Source organism: Penaeus vannamei, chromosome 20 (genome assembly GCF_042767895.1).
Source record: "Penaeus vannamei isolate JL-2024 chromosome 20, ASM4276789v1, whole genome shotgun sequence".
Taxonomy (NCBI): Eukaryota; Metazoa; Arthropoda; class Malacostraca; order Decapoda; family Penaeidae; genus Penaeus; species Penaeus vannamei.
This window is the reverse complement of record NC_091568.1, coordinates 8,390,811-8,403,310: the sequence shown is the minus strand read 5'-3', so window position 1 is coordinate 8,403,310 and position 12,500 is coordinate 8,390,811. Positions and strand designations below refer to the sequence as shown.

Genomic DNA, 12,500 nt, shown 5'->3' with positions numbered 1-12,500 from the left:
GTGTGTGTGTGTGTGCGCGCGCGCGAGCGCGCATACAAAAATATATTATGCATATATATATATATATATATGTGTGTGTGTGTGTGTGTGTGTGTGTGTGTGTGTATTTGCATATATATACATATTCATATATATATACATATATACCTCTCCCCTGATGTCCAACATGAGATTGTTCAGGGCTTCCTCAGACGGGAGCTGAGTCTTGTTCCAGCGAGCTGCTCTCTGCAGGACCCTCCGGGCGCGGTCGAACTGCCCCCGCACGATCAGCCAGCGGGGTGACTCGTCCATTATGCTGCGGACGCCACAAGAATCTTAAGTGGGGGTTGAAGAGATTTGTTAACGCAGCGGTATATAGGTACATACGTTCATCTGCATATGGGCCGATATCCACGAAAGTTCTCAGACAAAGCTGAGTCTAAAATTTGAGACAGACTCAAATGTGTCGGTCGTTTGTTTACATTGTTGATCTGCGCCTTTTTTTTTTTTTTTTGTTACTACGTATTCAATAATACATAAAAATGTTTACAAATATGTGTTTTCTTTGGCGAATTACTCTATTGTGCCGGCACAACACACACAAATGAATATTTACATAAGAAAAAGCGAAAACAAATATCGATAAAATTGTGAAGATGGCCTTTGCTGAAGCGCCATGGCTGTGATATCACTTTATGCGGACCTTTGTAATTCACAAATACATAAATTAAGGATTCCTTAGAAAACAACATAAAATAAAAATGAAAATAAGCACATTAATAGTATACATGAAAATTATTAGTAAGTGCAATCTGCCGAAGTGTAGAAGGCCATAAATAAATATAAATCTTATGATTTATATCATCATCATCATCAGGGGGCTAACGCCGACGGGGGCACATAGCCGCATCCCTTTGTTTCCACCTTTTGGGATCCCTCATGGCAAGCCGCCAGGCAGGGACTCGGCCCATCTCGAGCTCCTCACGTTTGATTGATCTGCCCAAGCCACGACCTCCTAGGTCGTCCCACAGGCCTCCTCCACCCAGGATTGTCTCTTGCAGATACAATCAGGTGAGCAAGATCATCCTGTGAGAAACGAGCCAGGTGGCCGTATAGCTTGAGTTGGCGATCACAGATTGTGCAGGTAACAGGTCCTGTGCCAGTCTCACAGTGCAACCATTGGTTGGACACATGGTCCCGCCAACAGTACCCCATGATCCAGCACAAGGACCTTGTACAAAAGGCATCAAGACGAGACTCTAAGGCACAGGTTAATGTCCAGGTTTCACTACCCTATAGCAAAACTGGCATTATCTGGGTCTTGAAAACCCATAGCTTCATCCTTCTGTACAGGTAATGCCATCTCCAAATACTCTTGTCGAGAGAGTTCATGACCCCTGCTGCCAGGCCAATCCGTTTGCTAACGTCCTGGTCTGACTGCCCAGAGTTATGAAGTACACTACCAAGGTATGTAAAGTTCTCTGTGACTTCAATGTCTTCACTGGAATCACGTATCGACTGAAGAGGTTCTCCTAGCAAGTCCCCAAAGTCCTGGATCTTGGTCTTGGTCCAGGAGACCTCTAGACCCAAGGGCTCCACTTCATTACTAAATGCATCGAAAGCCACCGCTAAGGTTTCCAAAGACTCAGAATAGTAACATCATCGGCAAAGTCAAGGTCTGTAACCTTGATATTGCCCAGTGTAGCTCTACAATGACTTTGAACAATAGCTCTGCCCAGTATCCAGTCCATGCAAGTATTGAAAAGTGTTGGTGCAAGAACACAGCCTTACCTCACTCCTGAACTAACAGGAAAAAAGCTCGACAGGCCCCCACCACACTTTACAGCACTTTCAGTACGACAGCGTTCTGTAATGACTCGAAGCACAAGGATACGGTCTATTGTGGACTTACCAGGAGTGAATCCAGATTGCCCCGGCCTCTGATGCCTCAGTAGATGGTCTCTGATACGTCTCAGAAGGATGTGAGCAAGAACCTTGCCTGGTATACTGAGCAGTGTGATGCCTTAGTGATTGCTGCAGACCCATCAGTCCCCCTTCCCTTCCAGAGAGGGATGACCACATCCCTCAACAGGTCAGGGGGAACAGTACCTGACCGCCAGATGGCAGCCAGGACAGCATGTAACCCATGTGCAATAAGTTCACCAGACTTTAACAGTTCAGCTGGAAAGCAGCAAATACCTGCTGCTTTGCCACTCTTCAGCTTAGTATGCAGGACGAAGGTCATTTACTGAAAAATGGCCTTTGACCTCCTCAGCAAGACTCCCAATAAACTGTTCCTTGTCCCTTCTTAACAGAGACCGAGGTCTACACACCTGAGAATGGTGCAAGTCCTGATCCCCTGTCAGACGAGCCACACAGCAAGCATCTGAGGCTTCCAGTGTCTCCTATGAGATAAAACTCTGTATTGTCTTCGGGAGTTCACCAATCGACTCTTGGGCTGCATCAAGCGTTTTGTGCTTGAAGGTGTCTCACAGAAGGACAGGGTCCGTCAGATTGTCGAGCGCTGTGAAACAACTCGGCAAACCCCGGAGTACACTCCTTCAGCGTTCAGATGAATCACTCTAGGGTGATCTTTGGACCGCTGGGGAGTTTTGAAGTGGACCTGGAGGGTAGCCACAACCTATGTATGGTCAGTACCACAGAACACGGTTTCATTACCAGCATCGCTGTACCATGTCCAATGATGTGGGTCTGAGCGCTGGTACCATGAGCCAGAAATCCTCAGTTTCTAGGGCCTTGCAAAGTCCCGGAAAAGGAGGCTATTCTCGCTGCCGGTATCAGCTGTAACATGAGGACCGACAGACATTTCATAGCCAGCTCGATCACAGCCAGATACCGCATTGGTCACCCAGGAGAATACAAAGATCCTGCCGGGGACAGCTATCTGTCACAGATGCAAGATTGGCGTAGAACATCTCTTTCACGTCGAGTTTACAAACATCGGTAGGAGCCTACACAGCAATAAGAGACATGAAGCCACATAATAGCTTCAGTCTCACTGCGGCTTGACCAGTAGTAGGTGTAGCCACCTACACTAATCGTGCTGCTGCATGTCTTCTCACCTCCGAAAGAGCAGCCACCCCAACTTTCAGCCTCCCCAGTTCCTGCGATAGTAGAGGCAACTGTTCATCCGGACACAAACAGTGGATGTTCCAAGCCCCTACCCTGACTTCCCGACTGAGGTTCTCCCTCAGGCAGCTACTCTGGGTGGACACCACCTCTGCCACCCCCGCCGACACTGCCCCACATAAAACGGGGTAGTAGGCTGCAGGACCCAACATCCACCTATGGGGTTCACTAGGGCTTTGCCCCACAAACTTCATTCCAGGCTGGCAGCTGCCAGAACGCAGGCGGGACGTGTAGTTCTCATTCCCATCCTACATCCTGGCAGCTGCCTTCCCCGCGGGGCCCGCAGCCCACCTCTCATGCCGGGTAAGAGGGGCATTTTCCTTCCCCCTGGCATTACCAAGTACTGAGACATTGCCTATGGGTTATCTCTGGGGGGAGGAGGACTGGCAAGGCCTACCTTCGGGGCAGGAGTTAGTACAAGGCCAGGGCATATTAACATGCTGATGGGCCATAACCTGTACCTCTTGGGCCTCTTGCTGCTCCGAGATCCCCTACAGTTCAGCCTGGGACTGCAAGGTACCAGTTTACATAGGTGGCCACAGGGAGGCACTGCAGAAGTTTCGCTGATGGAGAAGCTATGCACTGGCAGGGGAGGCTTATGCATAGCTGCTCCTTTTTTCGCACTAGGCTAGCCAGCGGTGGCAGCTGCAAGCGAGAAGGCATGCAAGCACTTGTGCATGAATATATATATATATATATATATATATATATATATATATATATATATATATATATATATATATATATATATATATGACGCCTCAGATGAATTACAAAGTTTAAATGATTATATAGTATTTATCTGCATATATATCTTTTTATCTTTAGTAAAGATGGAGAGAATGTATAAGGTTTTGTAGAAGTTAGGGATGATTCTTTTGTAATTGAAGAGAACATACATTTTGCAGATTAGTTACAAATTTGATTTGCTGTTGCAATAGCTATTTATGAAATGATAATGAACACCCTGTTCTCTTAAATGTGCTTGAAATATATATATGTATATATATGTATATGTATATATATATATAATATATCTATTTGGTCTTAATTCAGTTATATTCAGATATGTTCTATAATTTTGGCACTTTCAGTATAGTAAATTGATATAAGAATAATAACAGATTTCGTTTCAAAAGTAATTCCTATAGCAAAATTAATATTCATGATACTGGCATAAGATAAAGTTAGGGATGATACTTTTTTGGAATAAGTCATTTGTGTACTCTTAAATGTACTTTTTGAAAGAAAATGAATATTTCAGTAAATTAAACAAATTTTCAAAGGATAATGGCAAAGATAGTAATAAGATCAAATTTAAGTAAATGGATTTTTTGTTGTACCAAGGTAGTTTCTTATTGATTTTCTAAAAACATTTTTCAAAACTCTGTATGTCAATACACTTATTCGATGATGTATTTTGTAACAAGCACTTAAATCTCTATCTGAGACTATGTGAAATACATCTAAAATATTGCAATATATGGAACAATATATCAAAATGGTTTCGGGGGGGCTACAAGCCCTTAAATCCCTATCTGAGACTATGTAAAATACATCTAAAGTATTGCAATGTGATTGTGTCATTTAATCTTAGTAGAAGCATACAAACGGATACAAACCAATGAGATGTTTGAACAGCTTCTAACAATGTACACATAAAGGATGAACATGTTTGAGGATGTATCAAAGTGGAATAAAGTAGGTTCTAGAGATGCTACAAATAAAAAGGCCTAGACACATACGGTTACACCTAAGATCAAGGTATCTTTGCATTGCAAGACAAACCAAAAATGATACAGATTAAAATATCTATTGTTCCAGAGGCGAACACCACTTACAATAGCAAGGGAATATAGAGGGCGAAGGGTGAGGTAACGCAGCGCTGCAGCCACCGCCAGTCTCTGACCTGGAAAGCCACTCCCCCCCACGCCATCGTACCGAAGGCCCAAGGAAGCCCGATCAGAATTCCCACCACGGATCGGTGCTTGATTTCGCAAACTTCCAGCGCTGGAAGAGATTACACGCATGTCACAAGCCTGATCATTATTCATTGATATAATGGCTCCCAACCTGAAGGTAATATACGATATATTAATGGAAACATATACGACTTATATTGTAACCCTGTGTATCTGTAATAAGAAATGAAATAGATTTATATTCTTAAAACTATTAAATAAAACAATCTCAAAATGTGGCTACGACTTGAAAATCTAGCGGCACGTTTCGGGACGCAACCACCACTCCACATAACTGTCACTCAATTGCCTGAGCTAATTAGTGTGTGAGCAGCAGTTTTATGTATATATACATACATATATAGATATAAATAGATATATATGTGTGTGTGAATTCATGTCAAACAAATTGCAACAGGAGCAGCGAAGGGAAGAAAACTCACGAATATGCAGAAGGCCTTTTCGCTATTGCTTTTTCAGGGTATACATGACAAGAGGTACATAGAGGAATATATATACTGTTAAGTAGTCAGGTCACGTCGGTAATCAGGTGAGCGACGACCTTGGATAGTTCGTGGCACCCCGTGAAGTTCGTTGTATGAATGAATGCCGTTTCTACCATCTTCCTTTGTTGTGGGGGCAGGCCTTGTTTCGGGATGGAGGCCTGGGACCACTTCGGGAGGTGACCGTCGGTGTCTACGTGAACAACCAAGGCGCTCCTCGTGTCATGACGTTGGAGATTGCTACGGTGTTGGCTGATTCGTTTTTCGTGCAGTCCTTGTGTTGTCTCACCTATGCAGACTTTATCACAACCACCAGAGGGTATGCTGTACACCTGGCTGTGGGATCTGTTGTGCTTTGACCTCTTTTCTTACGATATCCAATCTTCTTGCCTGGCAACATAGTTAGCTTTATAGTGTGGCCCACTAGGGCCTCCAGGTGTTCAGTCAATTCCGAGTGAGGGATGATTATTCTTTGAGTCTTGTTATGCATGTCGTCTCCTTTCGGGATCTCCCACCCCATCATTTCGTATTTAGGCCTTGCAGGAGAACTTGCATTCTTGCAGGTTATCAACAAGTCCTGGCAAACCGCCACGGTGCCCCAGAGCTGCAAACAAGCCACAATAGTTCCCATCCCAAAACCAAAGGAGCCTGGCAAGTACCGTCCCATCTCTCTTCTCAGTTGCCTGGGTAAAACAGCTGAGAAGATGGTACTCAACAGGCTCCGATGGAAGATAGGTCCCCCTCATGAACACCTGCACGGGTTCACAAGGGGTAAGAGCACTACTCATAGCATTTCCACACTCTTAAGCACAATCTGCACCTCGCACACTGTGGTTGTCTTCCTTGACCTGGAGAAGGCTTTTGAACTGGCAAGTCCGCTTGCCATTCAAGAGACCCTAATCCACAAAGGAGTCAAAGGCAGACTCTTGGCCTGGATAGCTGACTATTTTAATAATAGGTCAGCAAATGTCAGATTTCAAGGCCACCTCTCACAGCACATGCCACTTGAAAATGGAACTCCTCAGGGAGGGGTTCTTCGTCCAACCCTGTTCAATACTCTCATGTCCAACATACTCGACATTCACCTGCCAGAGGGATGGAAGATCATCTCTTATGCAGATGACGGCAATCATAGCCTCTGGCAATCACTGCCTAACTAGAGCTCACCGTTGTCTGAACCTGGTGTCTGAAGAGTGTTGTAGGACGGGTCTGAAAATAGCAGCAGCAAAATCCAAAGCAATGGCTCTGAGAACTAGTGTCAGAAACAAAAAACTCACTATACAGGGTATGGATCTGGAATGGGTGAAGGACTATCTATACCTTGGTGTATGGATAGGAGACACACTCACTTTCAAAAAGGAGATCCAATACCTGCTTGACAGAACCAAGGAAAGACTGTCAGTCAGGAGTCATGACAGGGAGACACATAGGAGCAGGACACAAAGTACTAAGATCATTCTATGTGCATGCTGTCCGTCCTATTATTGACTATGCATCTGTCGCCCTCATTGCTTCCAGTACAACATTAAAAGAAACACTAGAAACAATACAAAACGAAGCAGCCAGGATAATTCTAGGTGCACCTAAGTGGACAAAGGTCATCAACCTCCTCATGGAAACTAATTTACCGTCCATGGACACCAGAATTGATCTAATGGTAGCACAGTTCCTTTCCAAGGTCCTGCAGGCACCCAGAAACTCCTATCTAAGACAAAGAGTTCTCAGACGCCTACAACAAGATTACCAGTTGTTTGCAGACAATTCCTGGCTCACACATACAGCCAGAGTTTTGATACGCTTTCAGCTAAAAGAATCATTGCTTGCCAAGGGTATGGACTCCCCTCACCCTGATTACAAAGAACCCTCGCCGTGGGCAAACGAAATGATCGAATTCTCAATTCTAAATCTCACAATGAGAAAAGATCAATATTCCATGCCTAGCCTAAAGGCACAAGCAAAAAGGGTCATTGATCAAATACCTCCTCCGGGTAGTATAACATACTACACGGACGGATCCGTGGATCCAATAAACCATGCTGCAGGCGCTGGCTTTGCAACAAAGGATACCACAGCATCCATTAGGGTCACTGACAATGCCTCAACGCTTCAAGCTGAAACGGTTGCGATCATGGAAGCCCTGACACACGCGTCCCTAAGGGCAGGACACGTTGTCATTCACACAGATTCAAGAGCAACTATTGACAGCTTACAGCATAGCATGCCCCCAGACAACATCTACCTCTTGACAACAGTACTATACATAGCCCAAAGAATCCTTAGTCAAGGTAGAAGAATCATCATAAACTGGGTCCCAAGCCACATAGGCATACAAGGGAACGAGCTTGCTGATAAACTAGCTGAAAAGGGCAGGGGTATGCCCCCATCCTCCATGATCGTTAAACCCAGCCGAAGGGGACTGAGCCAAAGTACCAAAGCTGCAGCGTGTGCGGTCCTCCGGGGAGCACATAGAGAAAACATCACAAAATCGCTCACTGCCAAGTGGTACTCAGATGCTTCAGGCTATGAGCCACTGGCCCTTCCTCCAAACACAAAAAGAGGTACCGAAGTCATACTATTCAGACTAAGACTAGGTTACCAATGCGCTTGGCAAATTATTGATAATGAGACTGCCAGGTTATGCAAACACTGCGGCGAGCCTAACACCACCCTGTTACATTACTCGCAGAATTGTGTACACACACAATTTCTGAGGCAGGGACCACCCACCACAGCCGCCGGGCTGGTAAAAAGGGTCTGCAACATGCTTACCCCGTGGCAGCTGGATCACTTGCTCGCAATTCAGCCACCGCGATAAGCATGCAGTTCAAAGAAAACATCTGAGTTAACTAGAAATAGTTAACACAGGCCGGGCCACTCCAGAGAAAAGGCCCGGGCGAAGCATGACTTCGCAAAACTAACTGAACTGAACTGAACCTCTTGTCATGTATACTCTGAAGAAGCAATAGCGAAAAGGCCTTCGGCATATTCGTGCGTTTTCTTGTTCTTCTTTTCGTTGTTCCTGCTACAGTGTGTGTGTGCTTGTGTATGAAAGAATAATGCAATAACACACTGTTTATCTATACCAATGTTATACTGTATGACTGAGGAGTCAGAGAAGCCCGAGAGCCACTGCTTCAATCCGGAGCTTCAAAATGCAAGGTTGGAAAGTCAACATTACCTAGAATATAAATCGTCGGGAGTCCTACGCATCCCATGATGAACCGGAGAGCGAGGATCAGAGAGAAGTTGCTGGCGAAGCTGATGCAGAAGCTTACCCCGTGGCAGCTGGATCACTTGCTCGCAATTCAGCCACCGCGATAAGCATGCAGTTCAAAGAAAACATCTGAGTTAACTAGAAATAGTTAACACAGGCCGGGCCACTCCAGAGAAAAGGCCCGGGCGAAGCATGACTTCGCAAAACTAACTGAACTGAACTGAACCTCTTGTCATGTATACTCTGAAGAAGCAATAGCGAAAAGGCCTTCGGCATATTCGTGCGTTTTCTTGTTCTTCTGTTCGTTGTTCCTGCTACAGTGTGTGTGTGCTTGTGTATGAAAGAATAATGCAATAACACACTGTTTATCTATACCAATGTTATACTGTATGACTGAGGAGTCAGAGAAGCCCGAGAGCCACTGCTTCAATCCGGAGCTTCAAAATGCAAGGTTGGAAAGTCAACGTTACCTAAGATATAAATCGTTGGAAGTCCTACGCATCCCATGATGAACCGGAGAGCGAGGATCAGAGAGAAGTTGCTGGCGAAGCTGATGCAGAAGCCAAGGGTGGCATAGGTCAGGTGGGTGACCAGAACCACGGCCTTCCTGCCGAATCTTTAATGGAAACAAGGTGTGAGTTTGTCTGTTGTTAGATGACAAATACTATTTTATCTCTCAAATATATTTTTCATATTCAAAATATTTGTTATTTGTATACCTTCAAATACCTAGTCTTCATTTACAGATACTTTTACTTTAATTGTTATCACAATTCTCATTATCCCTATCATTATTATCATTATCATCACCGTCATTATTATTATCATCATCATCTTATTATAATTATTTTGCTTATTATCATTAACATCATTACTACTACTATTACTACTACTACTATTATTATCATCATTGTTATTATTGCCATTATTATCGTCATTATTATTATTTCTATTGCTATTATTATCATTATTTTTATTGTTATCATTATCAACTTGATCATCGATATTGTCATTGCCCTTATTGTTATATTTATCATCATTATTAGTTACTACGATTTTATCATCGTTATCATTATTCATGTTACCATTATCATTAATCATATCATTGCTATTATTACTATAATTACTTCAGAATCAATAAGAATTTTGAATGATATACCTGTCGGCGATGTAACCGCTTGCCATACAGGTAAATATTGTACCAAACATGTTAATACTCTGATAAGTAGCTCGCAGGTAGCTCCTGTCACACACTAGGTTGAACTGCGAGAACAAGAACGTTATTACATATATTTCTAGAGAGAACTTCGTGGTACACCTAGAGGAAGGGGGGTTGAGACGGTGCTGTCTGACTGTACCGCGTATTACTAAGTTGTACATATAAACAATTCTTGATAAAAAAAATAATAATAATAATAATAATTAAAAAAAAAAAAAAAAAAAAAAAATATATATATATATGTATGTATATTATAATATATATATATATATATATATATATATATATATATATATATATATATATATATATATGTATATATATATATATATGTATATATATATATATATATATATTTATTTATATTTATATATATATATTCATTGAATCCCTGTAGTGCACTGGCATTCGAACGGGAATTATGATATATGTTTTAGTTTGTAGAATATATGTATTATGATAGGCGAGCATCATTCATCTGGTTGACAACCATTTCATATAGTGTTTGACATAAGCTTTTCATACTTTTCATAATACTGCAATAATTGTTTCTCATTACCCATGAAAGTTTTCCTTTCGGAATTAATGAAAATGTATTTGGTCATACATTACTTTTGTAGAGTATAATCTCAATAGTTTGGGTACACTTCCTGTATTAGGGTGACTGCAACTTTTTCTCCAGATAACTTTTTTACAGCTACAGTACCTGAATCTCTTCAGAATGAAGCTCTTTTCTGTGTAATTAAGAATTGCCTAATCTATAGCAGTGATCAGGAGTAACCTGCGGTCCAATGTTATAGCAACAACCAGACAACCCTTCATCTCTGTTGTGCGAATTTCAGTCTGGAGATGTACCACAGCAATGGAATGTGGTACTTGCATAAAAAAAATATTCAAATTATATTAGATTTCCTTAAATGGTATACATCATCGTTGTAGAAAGAGACCAATTACACCCTTATTTACCTCGCTGGTGAGAGTATTGGTGTAGACTGACGTGTCATATTCCCACTCGGTGCACGGGAACTCTTCCGCCTCGCCCGAGGAGGAGTTATTGACGAAATAACTGCACGAATCACTGCGGAATACATGTGTTTTGGTCTTACCAGTTATCGGTAAAAGTAAGCAAATGGAAGTAGTACTAATTCGCAAGGAATAAAGAATAAGAGGCAATACACACACACACACAATCATACATATACATGTGTATGTGTGTGTCTGTTTATTGAGTAATTTCAAAGTACATATTCACTTATCTCAAATATGCACACTGTATTTACTAGACATAAGCATTTTGGAAAGCCTTAGCCAATTGCCAAGTCACTCCATACCACTCCCCAACCTTCTTACCTTGATATTTCAACCGGATCTTCCAGGAGCGGAGGAAGGCAGGTGTGGTTTACAAGAGGGGTGAGGTACACTCCACTGAGGACCTGAGGAGGAATCAGGAGGTACCCTGAGAAAGAGACTGTGTTTTAATATATGGGAAGAGAGGAGTTTTCTTTGATGAAAAGGACGTGACTCCTGTTGAGTTCTGTAGTTACTGCAGTAGCAACAGCCTTGGGGAGGACTAGCTTGGAGGCGGAGAAGGCAGTCCAAGTCGCCATGACGGCAATGACCCAGACTGTTATGGCCATGAAGGGGAGGAAGCTGGAAGCCTCCAAACCAATGCAGAGCTGCTCTCCCCTCCCTGCGACCACCACATATCAAACTCCAACTGCGTAGCCCAGGCCTTAACTACAGGCCCAATCTGCACAGCCAGTCTCCAACTCAAATGCGTGCAAATTGCAAATTAGATGCGGGCTCCACATCTCCCAGTAGAGCCCCAGCTAGTCTGCCAAACCAGATCATAACTGTCCAGCCCAGGTCCTCACTACAGGCCTATTCAGTACAGCCAAAGTCTACATTTACTCACATATGTGCAAATGGTAAATTAGATGTAGGCTCCACATCCCCCAGTGGAGCTCCAGCTAGTCTGCTGAACCAGATCGTAACTGTGCAGCGGATGCCCATACTACAGCCAAGGTCTGCATTAACACAAAGTGGTACCTCTAACCTAGGCTCTAAATCTCCCGGTAGACCTTCAACCAGACTACCATACCACTTGAAAGCACTCAATCTAAGCATATCAGAGTGTAATATATGTAGCTCTAACAGAAAAAGCTCCTTTCTCCAATCAGTAGTGCAACCATGGAACATTAACATCGTACGCTCCAGGAGACATTAATAACGGGTGGGGACTGTTTTCTTCTTAGGATATCATGTCTTCATCACTCCAAGCTTGGATAGCACTAGAGGCTTGATGACCCTGGGTAAAACAATTCCATGCTCCTTAATAGCCGACCTGCGTCACTGTGGAGATGGTTTAGAATCTCTTGCTGTTCAGATACAACTACCAGGGGCCCACCTCAAACTGTATGTGTACAGCAAACCATTGTGTGACAGCTTAGATTTAAACCAGGTGTGTGCTATTG

The 12,500-nt window shown here is 43.0% G+C and overlaps 2 protein-coding genes across 2 annotated transcripts in view; both read right to left on the bottom strand.

Annotated features, from left to right (window-relative positions):
- Positions 1 to 8,859, bottom strand: part of LOC113807793 (organic cation transporter protein) — a 25,040-nt gene extending 16,181 nt beyond the window's left edge. The window contains exons 1-3 of the mRNA XM_070134976.1: positions 8,772 to 8,859; positions 4,971 to 5,139; positions 148 to 295 (exon numbers count right to left, since the gene is read on the bottom strand). Of these exons, the coding sequence (XP_069991077.1) occupies positions 148 to 295; positions 4,971 to 5,139; positions 8,772 to 8,808 (354 nt within the window). The 5' untranslated portion in view covers positions 8,809 to 8,859. The remainder of the gene's footprint in view (positions 1 to 147; positions 296 to 4,970; positions 5,140 to 8,771) is intronic.
- The window catches only part of LOC113807799 (organic cation transporter protein), a 71,013-nt gene that overhangs the window by 51,331 nt on the left and 7,182 nt on the right, over positions 1 to 12,500 (bottom strand). Inside the window, exons 3-4 of the mRNA XM_070134974.1 lie at positions 11,377 to 11,482; positions 10,993 to 11,104 (exon numbers count right to left, since the gene is read on the bottom strand). Coding sequence (XP_069991075.1) covers positions 10,993 to 11,104; positions 11,377 to 11,482 — 218 coding nt within the window. The remainder of the gene's footprint in view (positions 1 to 10,992; positions 11,105 to 11,376; positions 11,483 to 12,500) is intronic.